Below are 22095 nucleotides of genomic sequence, written 5' to 3'. Positions count from 1 at the left end.
GGAATTTATTTCATCGCAAAAAAACTGTTTTTTTAGTGGTTATTGATCTCATACTGATGTGCCAATAAAAGTGCTGTAGAGTTGTTTTTTTTTTTTTTTTTCCAAATCTGCAAATGCCATGAAATTTACAACGCTACATTTGTAGAGATTTTTCTCAATTTTTGTTGGTTGTAAAAGATTTGTGCGATTTGCTTATAATGAAACACAATCTTAAATACAAATATAATTAGCCTCTACATAATTACATAATTTTTTTTTTTACATTATGCAAAACATAGCACTCTGTAGAAACCTTCACATAGGCCTTATTTATTAGTTCCATATGGATTCATCAACACGTCCTCTTGTTCTTATTTTGGATTTGGCTTCGCTATCATCAAGTCCCTGGCAATCAAAGCAAGAATTGTATTAGCCAAACAACTTAAATATCATGTTCATATTCATGTTATGGTTTTGGTATTGGAAGAGTATACTAACCTGAGAGAGCGAGTGAGTTGAGCGACCTTAGCAGAATCGCTCTCGACTCTTGCCTTCAAAATTTGGAACATTAAATTTAAACGTTCACGGATGCCCTTACTCTGCTGCGCAATGAGCTCTGTTTCCTTCCACAGCAGCTCGCGTTCCCTCTGAATCTCCTCGGTCTTCTTCCGCACTTGTTTTTGTCCCTCCGCAATGCTCTTTTGCTCCGCACTAATCTCTGCCATCTCCAACCTCAGGCGAGCTATGCGTTCCTTTATTTTCCCATTCAGTACCTCTCTCTTATTCTACGTAGACAACTAATGTTAGAAACCAATTTGAACATAAAAAAAAAAAAAAATCAAATTAAGAGACTAAGTAAGTTGATGGTTTGTTACCGATTGCCTTCTGTTGAGTAATCTTCTGGGCTTTTTACGGACAATATTGCTGGAACTTGTTTTGCATACCCAATTTCGTCCACCCTTAACTCTAGCAAGCCCCGGGCATGAAGAAGAGAGCGCACGACGATTCGATAGCAAGAACTTCATTTATTATTTTTTTGGCTCTGGAAAAGAACTATCAAAGAGCTTTGAACTTCAAAGATGGAGCACCTATTTATAGCGCAAGATAAGCAGCAAGTTAAGAAAATTCAACGAAGTAATCTACGAGAAAGTCAAGGAAAGTTGTTGTTCTCAGAAACTTAATCAAAGAAAAAAGCTAATTTGGGTCATATAATATAAATGATGAGGGGAAGCTTGTTTGTAGATAGAACTTGGAAGGAGCTCGCGATTTCTTAAATTAAGACGGGCGGTGTCGCGCGAGCTCGCAAGTGAATCGCGCGATTCCTACTTTCCTAGTGGACGAGTTATCGAATTTCTTGGTCGTCTCTTTATTTTACTATTTGTGGACGAATATTCAATATTGGACAGCAGTTGCTTCGTAGGGAGGATACATGCCAATTAGGATCCAATTCCAACGTCTTTATCACTCCACCGAATATCACGCTCATTTAATTTAATTTAATTTTATAGATAGGATAAATATCATATTGAGAGAATAAATAAATAATTTTGTATATGCGTGGATTAAAATAAGACCCTAACAAATCTTATAAAAAAATCGACACCACAAACAATCAATTATATTATCCGCTCTGTGATTCTTGTTTCCGTGGATATACCGGATTAGAGTGATGAATGATAATGCGATCTCAAAATTCACTATAAAAACTACTATCAATCACGACACTTATGGCCTGCGCTTTTTAAAAAGTGTCGACGCTCGAAACACATTCATGGCGCTTATCCACTAAAGCGTTGTAAAAGTAGTTAGCAGTAACGATGTTTTAATAAAACCGTCGTGAATATGCTATATTTTCGACGCTTTCTAAAGAGGGTCGTAATTAAAAAAAAAAAAAAAACTTGTGCGAAATCGTTGGCTCATAGTATATTGCAACGCTTATAAATAGAGCGCCGTTGATTAACGACACTTACTCAGTAAGTGCCGTCCGATAAAACGCGACACTTTATAGAAGTGTCGTTAATTAAAAACACAAATAGCGCTTCTCCAAAAGCATCGTAAAATGTCAAATACTACAACACTTAATCAAAAAATCCCGTGATTTATACTTAATTAAAAATTTTAATTTTAAGGCTACAAAGTTTTATAGTGATTTTTTTCAATTTTTGTTGGTTTAAAAAGATTTGTGCTATTTGCTTTTAAAGTTAATGAAACACAATCTTAAATACAAATATAATTAGCCTCTACATAATTAATATTTTTTCACATTATGCAAAACATAGCACTCTATCGAAACCTTCACACAGGCCTGATAAAAAAAAGAAAAAAAAAACACCTTCACAGAGGCCTTATTTCTTAGTTCTATATGGATTCATCAACACTCCTTTTGTTCTTCTTTTGGCTTGGCTATCAAGTCCCTGGCAATCAAAGCCAGAATTGTATTAGCCAAACAACTTAAATATGCTCATGTTCTGGTTCTGGTTCTGGTTTTGGAAATACTGAGCTGAGAGAGCGAGTGAGTTGAGCGAGCATAGTAGAATAGCTCTCGACTCTTACTTTTAGAATTTGGGAACATTAAACTTTGACGGACACGGATGCCATTACCCTGCTGTGAAATGATATTGTTTCCTTCCACAGCTGTTCGCGTTCCCTCTGAATCTCCTCGAACTTCTTCCGCACTTGTTTCTGTCCCTCCGCGATGCTTTTTGGGTACCGGTCCACACTACTCTCCACTATCTCAGACTTCAGCCGTGCTATGCCTTGCTTTATTTTCCTTTTTTGCTCCACTCTAATCTCCGCCATCTCCGACTTCAGCCGTGCCATGACTTCCTTTATTTTGGCACTCAGTACTACTCTCTTGTTGTTCTGCGTAGAGAACTAATGTTAGAAACTAAAAAAAAAGATGGAGCAGGTATATATAGCGGTGCGGGGTAACCAGCAAGTTGCCAAAATTAAAGAAAAAGCTAATTTAGGTCATGTAAACGATGAGGGAAGTTTGTTTGTAGGTGGAACTTGGACGAAGCTGGTGAATTCTTAAATTAAGACCGGGCGGTGTCGCGCGAGGTCGCAAGTGAATCGCGCGTTGCTAGCTTGGGAACAAATAACGCTTTGACCAATTTAGCAGCTCATTTAATATTTATGGACAAGAAATATGGGCTTTTTATTAATAGGCCTTGTTTTTAACATGGGTCTAAAGAAATATGGGCCTGGTTTGATATAAAAGTAACAGAAGTCCAAATAAAAACGACGTTGTCTTTGTCTAGTTCTCCCTTTGTTCTTCCTATCGGCGGTCGATCGCAGGTAAAACGAATAACCTCTTCTCTCTCTCAGATTTCGTCCATTTTTGTGCCTCTTACGCAGTTACACTAACTACTAAAATTATTTTGCAAATCTTGAATGCTTTATACTCTACTGCAATTTGTTTGATTTTCGTGTTACTGCGGGTGTCTGTCTGGTCCTCAAAAGTTTTTGTTCTCCAACTGTTTGTAGAAATGTCAGAATAAACCCTATGTGCGCAGTGTTTTTTGTTTAAATGAAGTACGTAAAGCCCTTAAACTTGTTCCGGGAATTGCTGAAGACTAAAGGATTAGAGCGAGGACGGTTGCTGGGTCTAGATGTGGGTGATAAGTATGTTGGGCTAGCTGTTTCGGATCCTCATAACAAAATTGCTTCACCTTTAAGGTATGTGCTAGTTCTCCCTATATTGTATTGCGGCTCGAAAGTGTCTTTCAAAGAACATAATTATTAATTTATTATGTTCTGCATCAATTTTTTTCTACTTTCATTGCTGTGTTCTCAAAATTAAATGAATTTTTTTGATTCTTAATATCGAAACTCCTCCGTGCTATTGCTGAGCTGGCTGATATTTGAAGTACCATTTATCCCCATCTAATGGCAAGCACTTATTTAGAGGAATAATATAATCACGATCATCTTCAGAAATTTTGATAAAGCTATCAACTTTAAATGGTAAAATTGGGTTCTTACTCAGAAAATTCAATGTTTATCTACTTTGCAGTGTTCTGCTTAGGAAGAAATCAACTATTGATTTGACAGTTTGTGATTTTCAAAATCTGGTAAGGTTCTTTTTTTCTTCTGCACATAATTTCCTTAGATTTTGAAGATAACTTGCTGTGGGAATGATTGTTGGGTGTATGATTATAATTTTTTAACGATTATCCTCTGGACAAATAAACTGAGTGATCATGCTTCTATGGGCAATATATAGATATCAAATCAGGATATTTGTATTGCTAGTATTTTGTTCCTCTCATTGACCTTACAAGGACAGACATATCGAACTGCAAGAAAATTTTCAGTGTTAAGGGCGTAACCCTCAAGGTGTTACATTCATGGCGTAGTGAGGTCCTTCATACATTTTCTATTTAGCGTAGGAAATATTTATGTTATCTTCAAGCATGGGGATTGAGGGTGTGAGGGAGGTGAGGAGTTCTCATGTTACTAATAAAGTTTTTGCAACTTTCTAAGTCTTTGGGAAACCATCTTGCCAGAGTTTCATTTTAAGTTTCCACCACCTAGTGCGATTGTTGATTTTGTATATGGACTAAATATAACATGGCTAGTTCATTTCGTTTCTTTCCCCTCTGCTTTATCATTAGTTTTTATCTTCTCTCCCCATATTAAGTGCTTCCCCATTTCCGACTTGAATGCATTTTCCTCTGGTCTTGCAAATAAATTTTGTAAATCATTGATATATCCTAGCATATCAATTATATTTGCAAGAAGGTCTTGCTTCATGTTTAATTTATTGTGCATCACTTTTAACATTTATTTTGATATTATACCATAGAATTCATCAATACATGGTGTGGTCAAATTTGAATGTAGGACTGTTAATGAACTTTTGGTGGCCCATATTACAACCTTCTGTCTTTCTCCAGATTTCTGAGCTTTCTTTAGAGGGGTTTGTCGTTGGCTTTCCTTTTGATAGGCAAAGGATCCCTCGAGATGTGAGTTCTCATTCCGTGAGTCATCAATGTACTCTTTAATTCGCTTCCCACTCACTGTTATTGTCTGTACTCTGTAGGCTGTTCAAATAAAGCTTTTCATCGATGACATTTGCAAAACTGGAGAACTTGAAGGCGTAAAATATACGTATTGGGACGAGTGCTTCACATCAAAGGTGGGTTCAAGTAGCTATTTTTGAGCAAGATTGTAGGAAGTCCAATTTGAAATCAAAGTAAAATTTCTAGACGATAACAGCTCTAGATGCTGCAACCATTTTGAGTGTTTTGAGTGCTTAGTGAATGGATGGCATGACTGGTTCGAAGATACTTTTAATCTGTTTTTCGTCCTGAATCATTTAGCAAGTTGTAGGGTTTTTCCTGTTTTCAAGAAGCTTCTAGAAACACAGCTTGCGAAGGAGAACCTTGTGAAACGAACCTTCCCCTCCCCCTCTTCCCCCAACAAAGCGTGAAGGAACCTTTATTACTTTGTGGAATGGATGTAAGTTCTCATATTTTACAGTGATTGCAGAATGTGGAATTACTGTTGAAGCCTTTGCATTTGCATCCTGTTCAGTCAAAAACAATAGTTGACAAATTTGCAGCTGTGGGGATACTCCAGGTATCTGTCTCTATTTTCTTCCTTTCCAATTTACTTACCTCTTAGTATTTTACCATGGTTATGTAAATTGCAAACAAGTTTCCTGACACCAAACCCGTATACTCATCTATTTGTTATGTCAAATTTGTGGTTCTCTGTGTGAGGTAAAACAGTTTTATGAATCAACGTTTGGAAGTTATGTTCTAAAGTATATTTCACCTTTACCTAGCGAGAAGACAGAGAAAGGGGTTCCAATTATCTAAGGATTGTGGATATTCTAATTTCTTGATCTTTCTAATGGACAATATCAAAGAGTACAGACCGTTATGATTTGGATTGACACATGCTTATATTTAAAACTTTCTGTTTGATTCTTGGAATTATGGCCATGATATATTGATTTTTTTACAGGGTTACTTGGATTTTGTTAACGGGAAGATCACGTCGAACGCAGCAGACTAGCATATTTCTAAGTTGTATTCAATTGGAAAGTGGAAGTTGTGTGGATTTTCTTAATATCTGGCGAGGCGATGATGATGAAAGCTGGCGAGGCGATGATGATGAAAGCCTATGTACCTTCCCCCCAAGTTTTTGTCATTATTGTTGAATTATTCAGTTTGCTTGAGCGGTTGAACTGAGTTAGTTGTAAGAATTTTTTTGCATCTCTCAAGCTTTACTTCCATTGTCTTCGAAAACACAGGGAAATGAAAAATCAAGCAAACCATCCCTGCCTTTGCTGGTTTAGCTCAGTAGATTAAGACAACAGATCACCTTTGCTGGTTTAACTTGGTAGATTAAGCGAACCACCCCTATTCCATCCCCCACGGTTTAGCCTTAACTATGCCCATTTAGCAAAAAGGGACATACAACCGGAACCCAAAAGAAGTGAAATGCAGGCTCCAAGAAGCAACTTCAAATTGGATTGCAATCTAGGGTTCATGAAATCTGCTGCAAGCAGATCAACGAGTGCCATGTAAATCAAAATCCCTGCAGAAGCAGAATTGAATGTCCCCTCCACAATCAATGCTGCAGGGCTATTTTCATTGTATGTCTTTGATACTCCTATTCCAATTCCTATGCCAATTGGGGTTGTGACAGAGAAAAACAATACCATTATTGCAATGGCTCTTGACTTGAATTTGGCCTGCCCAGATAATTAAAACAAAAGAATTTAACATATTTGGACAGAAATCAAACAATTAATAAGCAAACACAATCAATGTGATGTATGTATGTATGTACCTGCGCAATACAGCCACCAAGACCCATCCCTTCAAAAAATTGATGGAAGGTCAATGCTGCTACAAGTGCTTTGATTGTTTTTGCACTACCAGAAGCACCCAATGAGATCCCAATAATTACTGAGTGAATAACTATTCCCAATTCCAAAACCTGTAAATAAACATTTAATCAAAAACCATTAAATCACAAGAAAATGACACTCAATTTAGATTAGTTCAATAGAAGAAACTCAAATGCAATCAAAAGAGAATAGGCCACTAACATAATAGGTTAAATGAGTAGAAAAACAGAGAAACTAAAAAAAAAACAGAGGACACAAAACTGAGAGATGGCCAACTTCTAAAAGAAAACATTATAAAAAAACAAAACAGATGTACCTGAGAAATAACTCGATGCCTTAGATGATCAACAGCCTCGGAATTCTCTGATACCAAAGCAGAACCATGGGAATGACCATGCGTGGCATGTGTGTGGACATGCACATTCCCATCATGCTCTCCTTGCATCTCCTCATCTCCATTAACCTTTCCATTAAAATGCAATCTTTTATAATAGCTTGTCGCAAACGCGTCGATCATCATCGTTGCCATTGCAGAAACCATGGCGATGAAGCCACTGAGAGGGAAGTCTCCCCAGGGAGCTTGACCAATACAAGGGTTTGTGAAGGCATCTACAGCATCTGGTTGTATGTGAACAAACCCAGTTGAGAGAATCACTCCAGCAGCGAAAGCCTTAATTAGGAAGAATATATCGTTCGCGGGATGTAAGATCTTGATTTTCTTTGCCAAGATTGGGAGAGAAATCCCAACTGCACTTGCTATCAAGATCGATGAAATTGCTGCTAGTTTGTACTTGAGTGCTTTGTGAGTGTCATTAAATTTGGTTTCTTGCTCACAATCCGAAGACACAATCAGAGGGAAACAGAGGAAACAGAGTAGATAAAACATGATATTAAGCATAATCATGGCTTCAAAGATAGACTCAGAAAGGGGAAAACGCTAAAGAGAGTTAAAGAAAGTGTTTAATTTTGTTGCTCTACAGGTTATGAGGTGTGTTTGGATGACCATATTTATATATGGGTGTATGTATAGAAGTTTAAAAAAGGTGAGAAATGGCGACATGAAACGCCATGCAGAGTACATGAGTTTGGCTAGGTAATGAGAATTGTGCGGCGATTAAACTAAAATGACAACATTATGAGTTAATACATAAAGTTCAAGTGAAAGATTAATACTTTAATCAAGCTAATACCTTTTTTTGTAGACTACCACTTGTGATTTGGAGAAAGCAATACTGCAATAGTCAAGTGAGTAGTGAGTACTATACTATCAAGTGGGTCCCAATGTAATGTAAAGCTATAGCCTATATATGTTTAATCATTGGATTTAGTACTTAGTACTCTGAAGTGGATCCCAAATGGGTGCCAAATGATAGAGATTTCAATAGTTGGAATCTCAATTATCTCAATTGTTGAGTTAGATTTACAGATCTAAATGAATTCGTGAGTTCCACATGTCACATGATGCACATAAATTCCTGCATATAATTCAATATTTAAGATAATTGACATACTAGTTGTTCGGATCCCTATCCTATCATTAGTATGAGACTTTGTTTTAGTCAAGTTTACCTAGGAACTTTCACCAATTATTTAGTCCCAATTATGATGTAATGGAAGAAAAGACAGAACAATATTGTTGGTTCTAAACCAGCACGCCGTCCAGGCTCCACCCAGTTTGGTCAACAACGTTATGAATTAAGTAGTACATATGGAGGTCCTTCATGGAGGGTGTAGATTTGTTGATGCTGTTATTCTCTAGTGCTTTTCGCTCTCACCACACGAGGTGATACTGCAATTTATCTCGGTGGATTGGACAAATAGCAAGACCCTATCATGCACCTTTTTTGCATTGAGCATATAATGCCTACAATGTTTATGGCAACTGTGGATGCGATTTTTGCACTCAAGAGGTTGTCCGTTCTGGATATCTCTACGAGCATTTCTATCCTCCATCACAGATTTATTTAAAGAAACTATCCCGTCTCCCCACTTAAATTCATAATCTCTTTAGTTTGGAAAATGAATACCCGGATATTAGCATCTAAACTTGGGTACTGAACTTTGACGAATTTGATGTGCATATAAAGATTTTAGTACTCCATTTGAAAAGATTTCCCAGAGACTTTACTACTCCATTTGAAGAGATTTCCCATTCTTGTCAGTCACCTCATATATGCAGTGGAGTCGGGCCAATCGCTCATGGTCTTTTCTTGTGATTCAAATATGGTGTCTGTCTTTGAATTTGAGTTTGGTGGATACGAACAGTACTTTCTTACAGTCTTCTTCGATAATTCATATCTTTATGTCTAACTAACAACAAATCAACAAAAAAAGAAAGAAAACAGTATGTGCGATAGAGCAGAAGAAGAGGTGGTTAGTGTAAAAATGGTCTCATCACCATCATTTTGGGTTTTATTAAATTGGGATGTTATTTACAGTACAACAATCCTAAGCAAAATCGTCTGATTTACATTTGGGACTCTAGAAATTCCACAATTGCCAGACCAGCAGCGAAAATATCGTCATCCAATACATGTTCGGCAGGGGAGTGGCTTACGCCTCCACGACAGCGGACAAATAGCATTCCAACCTGTTTAAGAGATCTCATGCACTAACATTACCACACTGCAGGGGTTATCAACTCTTAACACTTGTAAATGAAGGGAAAAAGGTAACCTTGGTGAGATGAGAAATGGCCATTGCATCATGCCCTGCTCCGCTCATTAATATGGGAACCTCATCTTGCGTCTCCCCGGTCAATCTCTCTAGTGCAGCATTAGCTGAGTCCTTCAGCCGTAACATTAATTCGGAATCACAATTTACAGCATTTGCATCATGCTGAAACAGTACAGAGCAGAAAACATCAGCCGATGTGTAGCAGAGGAGATGAATAGAGAGAGATCAGCACCAGTCCCTCACCATACGCTCAATAATGCAAGATACAGAACGCTTCTCGCAAATTTGATACATTTGATTTGATAGTTCATAAATAATAGCCTCACGTCCAATGTCTTCCATTGCACGTATGTCAACAGTAAATGTTACCTGCAACCATGAACCAAATATCTTTTACAATCGATAATTGAAGGATAAACCAACCAACGGAATGTGATTTATCCTGCAAAGGCATTGATATCAGTGTAGCAGCTGTCACAGAAGATTCCTTGCCTGGCCCGGAATGACATTACTTGCACTTGGCCATGTCGATATCTCTCCGACAGTGCAAACAAGGGATTTGGAAAGTGATTCCACTACGATATCATTGCAATGATGATCATAAGAAAGAAATTCCTCAGGATGTTTACAGAGACTCTCCAAGAGTAGAATTAATTCAGCAGCAGCAGCCATTGGATCCTGACGCAAGGACATTGGTACTGTTCCAGCATGCCCTTGTGAACCCTTCACTATGACCTGCCAAAAATGTGTCATGTAGAACAGGTCAACGGAAAGTTAACATTCATCTCTCAGGCACATCCAAGTGTTAAGTTTACTGGTGGAACATACTGGGAAATGAGATTTCCTTCCAGTGACAGAGGAACAAGTCATAAGTGACAGAATCTGGATAAATTAATGATCCAACCACCATGAGCTTTGCTAAATTCAGCCATGTTATTCCTCACACATGTAACTATGAACTGTGCCAAATTCAGCCATGTTATTCCTTAAACATTTATAAAACATAGCTAAAAAAAGAACGAGTTTAAACAGAGGAGTTGAGTAGACATTTAAGGTATTCATATTTGCTATCCTTTGACTTCTCTTTAACTAAAACGTTTTAATAAATTTGTTCAAGGTAACTAGCATTGAGCCCTCTTCAAGCATCAGTGCTTTATCAATGTCGTTTTTTGGATCCAAAAAAGAGTTCATAAAGTTCAACAAACAAGAACATTTTTTTTTTCTTCACAAAGTTCATTATTCTAGCAAGAAGAAATTTGATACGCACACTACAATCAGGTTATGTACCTTTAGTCGACTCTGTCCAGCTATGCCTTTAACCACACCCAGCGGATAACCAGCCCACTCTAGGACAGGTCCTTGTTCGATGTGAACCTGCAGCAATATAAGGTATATCAAAATAGTACATAAGTTGAACAACGAAAACAAAAAAAAAATTTGGGGATCAGACTTTCATAGGTTTAGCTTGTTCTCAAAATAACTACCCTTAGCTATATACCTCGATGTACCCCCAAACAGACAGTGGCTCATATTTGAGTTCTACTAACTTCTCTTCCGTAATTTTGATGTCATTCTCCTTTAGAACGTCTTGAAGTGTTAAACCCCTGGAAAAGAGAAAAAACATTAGTAAGACCATAATAAACAGTGTTCCCAATGGGTATAAAATGGATCAGTCAAGAAACCTTTTATCAGATATATTCAAAGCCGAAACTGGCAAACTCCCTGCTATAGCAGCACTGCCTAAGAAAGTAGACTGAAACCTCACTCCCTCCTCATCACTAAAAGCAATAACCTACATATGTGAAGTATAAATAGCATCATCTCAAGTGAAATAGTTGCATATAGAATTGCAATAGATTTGCAGTCTCGTTTCACGTTTGTTGAAAAGAGAAAACAATTCTTAGGAACAAAAGCATTTCCCACTTCACATACAAGCATGCTTGTTTTAGGTTACTTTTCGGAAGAGGTCAACTTCCAACAAGTTCTCTCACAGAAACATCCAATCACAAAAGACAGAAAATCTAACTGGCATGTCCAAGGCATATGGTGACATCGCCTATAAAAAGTAATTAATGCCATCTGCTGTGAGAATTTTAGAAAATTCTTGATGAAAACACATGAAATGTCAGAAACTGATATTTCACTGACCTCAACTGGCCGTTGTAGTTTTCCTAATTGTCCGTCTCTTTTCAAAAACTTCAATGCAGATATTGCAGAGATTATACCTAATGATCCATCATATATCCCAGCATCAACAACAGTGTCCTACATTAAATAATAATAATAAATAAATGTCAACCATCAGTACATAAGACATGAAAAAAATAGTCTTTTCAACGCTGTAAAAAAATCAAGTAGACTAAAGATATATGGAAAATGAAAAGCATCACCAAATGGGAACCAATTAGCAGAGCCTCAGCCGTTTTATTCATCCCCTCAACTCGGCCATGTACATTACCCATATAATCCACCCACCTGAAGCCAGTAAATGGGTTAGTTGAGAGTTTATAGAAACCAAGACTAAAATGTCAAAAGGAAGATAGCTCACGTTCTCAAACCGGCATCCTCCATCCACTCACGAATAAGATTTCCTGCCCTCACAGAAGCTGGGCTCAAGAATGTCCTCTCAAGATAGTCATCAGCATCACTAACCTGTCAATTACACAACTACTTGAATCAATTAATTAATCACAGACTTACACTTTCACATGTACCTCACTCATTGAAGCCTTCCAAAAGAAAATTGGCGTCAGGGTATCGCCACTAGCAGGAAAAATTTTGTTTTTCAGGAGATACGCGGCCAAATAGTATCAGAGATTGATTCTCTCCCCCCATAAATAAAGAATCTTATGGCATACGCACTAGGCAAACTGGGTTTGGAAATCATGCTTCTGTGATTGCAAAGTATCCATTTACACCACCAGAGCCTCAAAGGCCAATGTGTGTCCACATCAATTGAGCAAACAAGTTGGAAACCTTCAAACATATTGATTATTTTAATCCATTCATATATCTAAGGCAATCCAACTAAAACCAAAATATTTGATTTAACTTTAGCTTTTCTCAACCACTAAAGTTCAAAGTCGAAGCATTTTTCTTTCAATCACATCCAAACTTTAGGTTGCAATGGTGGTATATGCATATGGTATAAGCTAAATCCAGGATTTCATGGCAGCACAATGTCATGATAGAAAATGACAAAACTTGATAATAACAAATCTCACTTATGATAACACAAAAGGAGGAGTTGGGTTTCATGATTTGTACCTTTCCAAGTTCATATAGTCTTGCCACAGCCTCAGACTTCAAGACTTCCTCATACAAATCGCTGCTTATCCCTTCTGCATCTTCCGCATAGACTACAGCACTCGATATTATCAGATAGAGCGATAAACAGTAGAAGAGTCTCCATGAACTGAAGTTTTGGTTGAGGGAGAAACGTGGTATTGGGTCAGTAATCGCCATGTCTAAAGGCGATTAAGAACAAACAAAGACGGCCACGCCACTCAATGCAGTGATGGGTTGCTAAAACCACTTTTATTGTGGCAGCCGAGTAAGCCCATAATGTGGGTCCCTTTGCAGCTTCAATATCATATGGCCAAGGTTAATCAACACCAGATTCCGTGAATCTAATGGGCACGCAAACCAGATAAAAATTGTGTCGAGAGGTGGGTCCCGGTCAAAGTTTCAAACATGGTTCGCGAAGAACCTCTCCCAATTTGAACCCACGCCTTCTCAGTTCTCACGAAGTCCAGAACTTGAGTCTGGCGCACGAAACCAGTCGGCCGTCCTGAACTACTTGTTTCTTTGATCTCAGTCTGGCGCAACACACGTTCCTGCACATTACGAGTGAGTTTCTCATTTATACAACTTAGATTGCAGCACTCTTTTTTATTGCTCTCTCCAATTTTCTCGTTTCCGTCTAAGGTGGATAAATTTGAATGAACGCCGATTCCTATTGCGGGATTATAAACTGGTAGATATATTTGTCTATTTCAGTGGATATTACTTGATTGAACATTAACGAGTTCATATGCCATGTTAGAATGTTCCAATTTTCATATTTGAAATCTTGTTCGTGATTTGGTGCGGGGTTTATCGGAATCAGTACACTCAAATCAACAAATATTATCACTTTTTGGATTTTTCCTGTTCAAAACGAAGGAAGCGAGTGACTTGGGTATATTCACTGTTTCTCTGTTTGTCGTCTCACTCAACGATAGAGTGCCCAGCAAAGGCTTTTTTTTTATCGCAAGTAGTGCTTTTCTTATAAGCCACATTAATTTTTGAACTTTTGAGTAAGGAAACATAATTACATGCGTCTATGGGCTTTTCCTTTGAGCATTGTTCGCTTGCTGTCTGTTTGTGAAAATGTCACATGGCTTTATATTCTTTTTGTGTAGTAACTGTAGTTTAACACAAACAGGGTTCTCTTGGCGAAGAAGTAATAATGGAAGGGATTTCTTCTGCTTGCGACATGGAGTGGAGCATTGAGCAGGCCCTTCGCTCCAGCAAACCTGGTCAGAACAACCTCAATCTTATTGTTTATGCATTTCTATTATCTTTTTCATGGGGAATTCTGATATAAATTCTTCAACATTTCCCTGCAATAATTTGGTGCTACGTGTTCGAATTGATTCCTTTTGCTGGATTTTCTTTTTTTGATTCGATTCGTTTACTAAGTGCTTGTCGTTATGCAAGCCTATCAGTTGAAACTATATTTAAGATGGGACCAAGACTTGTGCAGTGGAGAACCAGAGCCCACAATGGCAGTATATGATATGCTTGGTTTACTTCCTGGGGAGGATAGGCTCTTTGCCAACACTATCCTCATAGACTCTCTGCTTTCAAGTACTTCAGTGATAGAATTATATGTGGGATGACAGAAATTCTCACTTCTCATCTCCAGCCACGTGATAGCTGGAGTGATATGGAATGATTCTAATGATTGTCTGATGATTTGTGAAGTTAATAATGAAAAATGTAAATTTTTTTATTATAGAAAACACGACTTATTCAAGTATTCATAGGTACATGTGGTGGTACTTTATAAATCAGTGTTCCTGTTTTGCATTACTATCAATCAGACACAGACATTTGTAGTATATGATTTAGCTACGGTAGCAGAGTGAATGCTGTGGCATTCGGAGATTCATTTTCATTGAGTTCTTTTATATGTATTATGTGCATGCAATATGATTACATTGGTTTGGATATTACGTTTCATCAACGAGATTAACTTTCTGTTGTGAAACTTGATACTCATCCAGAATTCCAGGCACATGAAACAACAGGTTGCCTTCTAGTGATGTTGAAAGTGGGAATGTAAATGCATTGGCAAGGATTCTCAAGTTGCCTATTCGATACTTCTCATTTTCCTTTGGGTTCTTATAGTCAAATGGCATAGCTGTTGTATTTATAAGCAAGGTCGCTAGTACAGCCTACAGGAGCCTCTTTCTTTTGAATGGGGGACCTGCCCTTGAAGTGCGAAACCCGGTTTTTGGTTAAGTTATATATTTCTTTGAGCAGAGAATGATCCCTGCTGAGTTTACTATATCTTCTGATTGGCTTTGTATACTTTTTCTTCAGAGAATGATCCCTGTTGAGTTTCTTATATCTTCTGATGGGCTTTGTATACTTTTCTTGTTTCTGTTTTCTTTTAAAACATGAAAGGAAGCATTAGAAGAGTAGATCAACCAAGAAAAGCTGTAGAGTTCTTCGAATTCAACTTGAGCCTGCTTGAATCGATGATTGCATTTGCAGACACGCAATTGACATGAATTTCCTCGTGTAACAGACACCAATGAGATTTTTCTCCTAGATTTGCCAAGACCAACAGACAAAAGAGCAAGGAAGAGGCGACTCTGTCAGGTTCATGCAGATGGTACATGGAAACACAAACAATGTGAGTCTCACCAACTTTTGATGGACTACGTAATGGCTAACCTCTGTGTTAAAGATTCCCTACCGTATTAGTCAGCTCTTGGTACAGACACAAAGAAGAAATCGTGCTAGCTGAAATTGCTGTGCATTTTGTTGAAATTCACAGTTTAAACACATCAATAATATTGTTTGTTTTTGGTTTGTTAGTTTACTTTGAATACATCGAACCGGCTTTGTTCTTCTGGGTTTGTTGCGGCTTTGTTCTTCTGGGTTTGTTGATGTGTGAAGAGTTGGGTTTCGCTAATAAATCCCTCGGTTGAATTATACTAGACGGACGTAAGATTTAAGTATTGACATGTTTGATTGTCTTGGTACCCTTAGATCAACTTGCACAGATTCTAGGGTGTCAAAAATGCTGGGGTGCACGTGGTTATGTGATTCTTTCGCCAGATAAGAATGCTTTGTGATAATTAGGCCATGTATCTGGTGAGCCGAGTTGGTTGGTACCCACTACCCAAAAGGGGGAAAGGGGAAAGAAAAGTTTGGGCCATTAGAGTTGGCAACAACACTTCAAAAGCAGCTTTTATTGGGCCTCTCCCCATATCTGCAATTAAATTGAACCTTCACGTGCATTGTTTTGTACAATAAAACCAATTTTAGACCCAATCTAGTGTTTATACCATGATTAGCATTTTAATGGTTTAGGTGAGCGCATTATAGCCATAGGTGGGGGGGTTCTTTGAGCTACAAGCGAACAATAATTCTTTGTCTGTTTCATTAATTTCTTCCAGACGAAGCAAATTTTGTAAGCAACCTGGTTAGTAGCATCATTTATGAAGGGATCCTTATGTAATCAATTACTCCACTCCAACATCCAACATGTTATTTTTCTGGTATAGGTTATGGTAAAGTTAAGCATTAAAATGTGGTAACCTTTGGCTCTAATTGTAGCTCACAAAGCATATCCTTTTGGAGAAATAATTGCTTGGCTTACATTGTTTACTTCACTTTGCACTTTGATTTGGCAGCAAGTAATTGAATGTTGGGTTCCTAATTGATATTGCTTAGGGTATCTGCAATTACCAAAATCTCATTCGCCAGAAAATGTTGTTTTCTTCATCCATCCATCGTCGTATACATAAATGATAAAACCTATGTATATTGTCAAATTGCAGACCATAAAACATTGTTTTCATATTAGGGGGGGTGTAAAACTCAATGAAATGGTGAAGAATTCAAACTGAAAGGAAAAAAGCCTAAGAAAAACCTGTCGATACATATGGGGATCAAGAAGTCTTCATTTTTTAGTCATTCCCATCATCACCCTCTGATCATTCAACCAAAAGCCACTGTAGATGTCATGACCCATCTAAGACTGGAACTCATTACAGTGTATAGTTTTTTTTTTTTTTTTTTTTCTCTAAATATGACCTAATTTGGTTGAGCAGAAAAACTTTTTTTACACAATGTCAAACGTGAAGTAAGAAGTTGGTAACTGCTTACTTTTCTGTCACAGAAGAAAATTTCAACATGACTATAAAATGCAACAAATGTGGGTGCTTTGTGTATGATTCTATTTGAAAACTCTTCCCATCATTTTCTTGGGAAATCTTAGTTAGCCCCTTCTCTTTCCATGCTCTCTTAATCTTTTCTCTCTCTCTCACACACACACATATATATACATATATATTTATATTCTTCAATGGGTTTCCAGCCAACAACTGCTACCATCTAACATTTATATATATAGATATATTGAAGAGGCAGAGGCAGAGGCAGAGGAGGAGACAAGCTCTTAAAAGCAACCATGGAAAGAAATCCTCTTGTATTTCTTATGATTGTAGGATTCGCTAATTTGATATTTATTCATGTTTATGGAGAGGATTCTCAAGAGGGTCTTCTTCTGGATGGTCGTTATAGAGAACAAATACGAAAAATGCAAGCTTTTAAGGCCTCATTTGTGCGACATGATTCGGTTCCCTCAACCTCTCCTTCCCCAAACCTAGCCCCAGCACCAGCACCTCGGGTAATCTTGGTTCGAGTTTCACAATTTGGATTTTCTTAAGCTCTTTTAGTACATACATGTTTTTGATGGTTGTAAAATCATATCATGGTTGTGATGACGATGATGCAGAGTGCGATTAGGCCACATGAATATCGTGTGACATCATATGGAGCAGATCCTACAGGAGAAACAGACAGCACTGAAGCACTTATGAAGGCAGTAGCAGACGCATTTGGTGGTCCAAAAGTTGGGTTCTTGATGGAAGGCATCAGTAATCTTGGAGGTGCACGGATCAATCTTGAAGGTGGCAATTACATGATTAGACGGCCCCTCCGAATGCCAGAGGCCGGAACTGGGAATTTTGTGGTATGTATGATCACAATTGAATTGCTCAAGAAACAGCTTTAGACAATTTTTTTTTCAAAAGCAGAGATGTAGTGTCTTAAAAGCAACAAAACTGGTCTTCAAATGCCATAAAAAGCAGGGCACACGTAGCTTTAACAATATTTTTCCTAAATATTTCATGTTAGCTTCTTTTGATTTTTGATCTTTATGAGCAGATTCATGGAGGGACAATACGAGCATCGGATGATTTTCCAACAGATGGGTATTTGATTGATTTGTCAGCTTCCTCAGGTAGCCAAAATGAAGAAAGTAAAGCTAGCAATAACACTGATGCACAACTTTCCTCCTCTTCCCCGTATAACTACGAGTACGTAACCCTCAAAGACCTCATGTTGGACTGCAACCACAGAGGTGGAGGCATTAGTATCATAAACTCACTTAGGACTAGCATAGACAACTGTTACATTGCCCATTTCACTTCCAATGGAATTTTAGTCCAAGGAGGTCATGAAGCCTACATCAGAAACTCCTTCCTAGGCCAACAAATCACCGCTGGCGGTGATAAAGGCGAAAGAAACTTCTCTGGTACCGCAATTAACTTAATGGGAAACGACAATGCTGTCACGGATGTGGTGATATTTTCTGCTGCTGTAGGTGTGATGATTTCAGGGCAGGCTAACACACTTTCTGGTGTACATTGCTATAATAAAGCTACTGGGTTTGGTGGTACTGGTATTTATCTGAAGCTGCCTGGTTTGACACAAACCCGGATTGTGAATTGTTACATGGACTACACTGGTATTGTTGCGGAAGACCCGGTTCAGCTTCATATCTCTAGCAGCTTTTTCCTTGGGGATGCATTCATCCTCTTGAAATCAATAAATGGGGTTGCGAAAGGTGTCAATATTGTTGATAACATGTTTTGTGGCTACAATAAGGGGATTGAAATTGTTCAATTGGATGAATCCAAAGGGCCTTTCAAGCAAATTGATCAAGTTGTGATTGATAGGAACAATGTGAGGGGGATGAACATGAAATCAACTGCAGCCAGGGGTTCACTACAAGCAAATGGGAGCTCATGGACCATTGATTTTAGTCCTATCCTATTATTCCCCAACCTCATTAACCATGTCCAGTACACATTTAGCTCAAATGGCAGCGGTTTATTCCCTAACCACGCCTTGAGGAATGTGTCTCAAAATCGGGTTCTGATCGAGTCGGATGTTGCAGTACCTGCAACTGTCTTTGTTACTGTTGATCAAGGGGTAGCAAGCTGAGGATCTGTAATTGTGAATAGAGTTGAGCAGTGTGAACTCTACTAACGATCGAGTCCTTCATTGAATCATTGTTCATTGTTATACGCTATGGCAGATGCCATTCGTTGAATCATTGTTCATTGTTATACGCTATGGCAGATGCCATTTTTGGAAGATATTTTGTAACATGGAAAATTCAATACAAATAAGTAAAATATACACATGATTTTCATGGTTGTGGCCTTTTTTTGAATTGTATTTGTTAAGTATGATTAGACCAGACTGGACTTTCGCTACAACATTCAGTCCATCAAACTGGTCAATAGAGAGAACTTGACATTCAGAACTTGATTCTTGTGTTATATACCTGAGAAAAGTAACAGATCAGGAATACTTAAGCGTCTGTTTGGTAGGATGGATATGAATATTACTGAGAAATACAGACCTAGAAGGTCTTGACTTGGGACCATGACCTTATTGAATTGGTTGAACTAGATGGGCTCCTATGTTGATACTTTATGCAGACCGTTAGTTCCTCAACCTAACTTGCTAGTTTTCTGGTGGATGTGGACATATAATTAATAGAAAATGACATATTAATACCACTTTCAAAACTGTTGGACATCTAGATTCACTCCAAAAAACTTTATCCCTTATAAGTCCATTTTTTATTTTTTATAATATTTAAATCATTTAAATTTTATCTTATTCCCTTTTTGTCCATTTTCAAAGAGGATTAGATTTAATATGATTCTCTCTTCTTATATGCTACATCTCTTTTATCTCACTAGATCTTCTCTCTACTGCATCTCTCTCTTATCATAATAACTTTCTCTCTCCTACTGCATCTATTTCTCATCACAATAATTTTCTCTCTCCTGTTGAATCTCTCTCTCTACTACATCTCTCTTTACTACGTCTTTCTCTCTCTCTCTCATCTCTTTTTATGGCTGTCGTTTTGGTCCAAATATGACTGGGCATTATGTGTCTCTATGAGGGGAGTCTATTGGTGATGGTGGTATTGTAAATTGTCGTCGAAATCGACCGGATCTGAAGTTTTTTTTTCCAAATTATAACATTGGCCGACCGATGTTACTGTTTTGAAATAGTAACAGTGACCGACCAATGTTACTATTTTAAAACGACCATATCCGGTAGTCGTTTTGGGTCGTACCTGACTGAGCATTGTGCGTCTCAGTGAGGGGATTCTAATGGTAGTGGTGGTATGGCGAACCACCGCTAAAATCGATTGGATCTGAAGTTTTTTTCAAATAGTAACACTGGCCGATCAATGTTACTGTTTTGAAATGGTAACATTGGTAACACTGGCAGACCAATGTTACTATTTGAAATAGTAACAATAACCAATGTTACTGTTTTAAAACGGCCATATCCGGTAGTCGTTTTGGGCCGTACCTGACTGGGCATTGTGTGCTTCAATGAGGGGAGTCCAACTGTGATGGTGGTATGACGAACTGCCACCGAAATCGATCGGATCTGAAGTTTTTTTTAAATAATAACACTGGTCGACCAATGTTACTGTTTTGAAACAATAACATTGACCGAGATGGATTTGAGGAAGAGAGATGAAGTTTTTCTTCATCATCTTTAGGAACCACGGGAGGGGCGGTTCTGATAACATGTGGCCATGGAGACAAGAGGAGAAGAAGATCGAGCGCATCAAGGACAGGGTCGAGATCCCCAGGTCCACCCCTTGGCCTCTTCCTTTCAAGCTTATCTTATTTTACCTTCGCTCTCAAATCTCAATGTTCTAGTTCTAGTAATGCTGCCAGTAGTGTTGGTTTTGCAGTTAGTATTCGATTCTACTTGGTTATTGGTTATGACATTAGATTGTGCACATTTATATTGATTCTCACTAGTGTTGCAGGTAGGGTTCGATGCTACTTGGTTATGATAGTAGATTGTGCACATATCTATTGATTCTCAATGAATCTGTGTTTTAAGTTTTCTTGTTTCAATATATTTTCATTCAATTGATTTTGATTGGTATATCTTTATGAGGGTTCATTGATTTGACTGAGCTTGATTTTTCAATTTCCCTTTGGAAAATAAGATAGAAGTGTAGGTTTTGTGGGAGGAAGAAGATAAGGGTAAAAAAGTAATTAGCATATTAGTGGTACCTTAGAGGGATGAAGTTTTTTGGACTGGACTTAAGTGTCCAAAAGTTTCATAAGTGGTACCGGCCTGGAATTTTCCCTATAATTAACACCTAATGGGCGTATACACATTTCATCATGGGATGTTGAAGTTTAAACTTCAAGAAACAAATATTCGCCTATTCTGAGTATTATACTCTCTACTACTTGTTGGGCATTGGGTATCCTTCATTTGGTTAGGGAGTTGGTAGTCATACATAGGGGTGTTCATCGGGTTTAAAAACCCGGACCGACCCGGTGACCCGGCCCGACCCGGGGCCTATCGGGTAGACCCGATACTTTTCTTATCGGTCCGGGCAAAACCCTGCCCGAAAACTCTTAAACCGGGCCGGGTCTCGGGTTAGTAATTTTATATTTTTCGGGTTATCGGGTCACCCGATAACCCGATTAGAAAATTATTAAAATAAAATATATTTTTACTTGATGGCCTCTTTGTGGTTTTAAAGCAAATTCCCTTTTGCTTCTCTCTGTAAATACGATGTGGGATAGATGGAGACTAGGCAAATACAAGAAAACCAAGAGTAAAACCCAATACTTCAATAACGAGAGTGGAAGACTGATGGAAGGCTGAATCAACGGATCTTGACACATCACACCTCCATCGATTGCTGCCTACGACAAGTCGACAACCCCAAACTATATTGCCCTTTCCTTCTCTCTGTGCCAAACCTTATTCAGCTTCACTATTCTGCCACCATAATAGCTGTAATTGAAGAGACATTGCTTTCTAATTTGAGGTAATACCATGTTTGTGGATCTGAAATTGCTCCATTTCTTTAGATCTGCTAGTGTGGGTAATGAAATTCCTCCATTTCTTTAGATCTGCTAGTGTGGGTTTGGATCTACTAGTGTTACCGTGTGGGCATGTGGTTGCCAAAGTGTTTCATAGTTTTCCAATAAAGTAAACAA

The 22095-nt window shown here is 38.0% G+C and overlaps 5 protein-coding genes and 1 long non-coding RNA gene across 8 annotated transcripts; 3 read left to right on the top strand and 3 right to left on the bottom strand.

Annotated features, from left to right (window-relative positions):
• Positions 1-158: 158 nt before the first annotated feature.
• LOC119988465 lies at positions 159-1195 on the bottom strand. Its single transcript, XM_038833512.1, has 3 exons — positions 855-1195; positions 478-764; positions 159-384 (listed from the first exon to the last, which is right to left on the bottom strand). The coding sequence occupies exons 1-3, from the start codon at positions 1002-1004 to the stop codon at positions 351-353; spliced, it is 471 nt and encodes a 156-aa protein (XP_038689440.1). The 5' UTR covers positions 1005-1195; the 3' UTR covers positions 159-350.
• A 1962-nt stretch (positions 1196-3157) lies between these two features.
• LOC119987635 (putative pre-16S rRNA nuclease) lies at positions 3158-6210 on the top strand. Of its 2 annotated transcripts, none has more exons than XM_038832547.1 (7): positions 3158-3276; positions 3466-3657; positions 3995-4052; positions 4878-4946; positions 5024-5119; positions 5473-5562; positions 5953-6210. In XM_038832547.1, the coding sequence occupies exons 2-7, from the start codon at positions 3509-3511 to the stop codon at positions 6001-6003; spliced, it is 513 nt and encodes a 170-aa protein (XP_038688475.1). In that variant the 5' UTR covers positions 3158-3276; positions 3466-3508; the 3' UTR covers positions 6004-6210. The 2 variants fall into 2 exon arrangements, with proteins under 2 accessions (XP_038688475.1, XP_038688476.1); XM_038832548.1 differs by having other exon boundaries at positions 3182-3276; positions 3495-3657.
• An 85-nt stretch (positions 6211-6295) lies between these two features.
• On the bottom strand, positions 6296-7830 carry LOC119987634 (zinc transporter 1-like). The gene is made up of 3 exons (XM_038832546.1): positions 7161-7830; positions 6784-6933; positions 6296-6685 (listed from the first exon to the last, which is right to left on the bottom strand). Exons 1-3 carry the CDS (start codon positions 7746-7748, stop codon positions 6380-6382), a joined length of 1044 nt encoding a protein of 347 aa, XP_038688474.1. The 5' UTR covers positions 7749-7830; the 3' UTR covers positions 6296-6379.
• A 1388-nt stretch (positions 7831-9218) lies between these two features.
• Positions 9219-13016, bottom strand: LOC119988211 (allantoate deiminase 2-like). Its single transcript, XM_038833174.1, has 11 exons — positions 12788-13016; positions 12069-12172; positions 11911-11995; positions 11669-11785; positions 11203-11312; positions 11019-11124; positions 10808-10894; positions 10013-10255; positions 9764-9889; positions 9521-9682; positions 9219-9434 (listed from the first exon to the last, which is right to left on the bottom strand). Exons 1-11 carry the CDS (start codon positions 12983-12985, stop codon positions 9312-9314), a joined length of 1461 nt encoding a protein of 486 aa, XP_038689102.1. The 5' UTR covers positions 12986-13016; the 3' UTR covers positions 9219-9311.
• Positions 13017-13233: 217 nt separating this feature from the next.
• LOC119988212 lies at positions 13234-15614 on the top strand. The gene is made up of 3 exons (XR_005465570.1): positions 13234-13369; positions 13947-14040; positions 15194-15614. It is a non-coding gene; the product is annotated as an uncharacterized LOC119988212 (long non-coding RNA).
• A 1360-nt stretch (positions 15615-16974) lies between these two features.
• Positions 16975-19241, top strand: LOC119988210 (polygalacturonase QRT3). Of its 2 annotated transcripts, XR_005465569.1 has the most exons (4): positions 16975-17429; positions 17538-17774; positions 17969-19124; positions 19169-19241. XR_005465569.1 is itself a non-coding variant. In XM_038833173.1 (3 exons), exons 1-3 carry the CDS (start codon positions 17211-17213, stop codon positions 19028-19030), a joined length of 1518 nt encoding a protein of 505 aa, XP_038689101.1. In that variant the 5' UTR covers positions 16975-17210; the 3' UTR covers positions 19031-19241. The 2 variants fall into 2 exon arrangements, 1 of the variants encoding a protein (XP_038689101.1); XM_038833173.1 differs by having other exon boundaries at positions 17969-19241.
• The last annotated feature ends 2854 nt before the right edge of the window (positions 19242-22095 follow it).

The sequence above is a fragment of the Tripterygium wilfordii genome, chromosome 21 (assembly GCF_013401445.1).
Source record: "Tripterygium wilfordii isolate XIE 37 chromosome 21, ASM1340144v1, whole genome shotgun sequence".
NCBI lineage: Eukaryota > Viridiplantae > Streptophyta > Magnoliopsida > Celastrales > Celastraceae > Tripterygium > Tripterygium wilfordii.
This window is presented reverse-complemented; position numbering and strand designations above follow the sequence as displayed.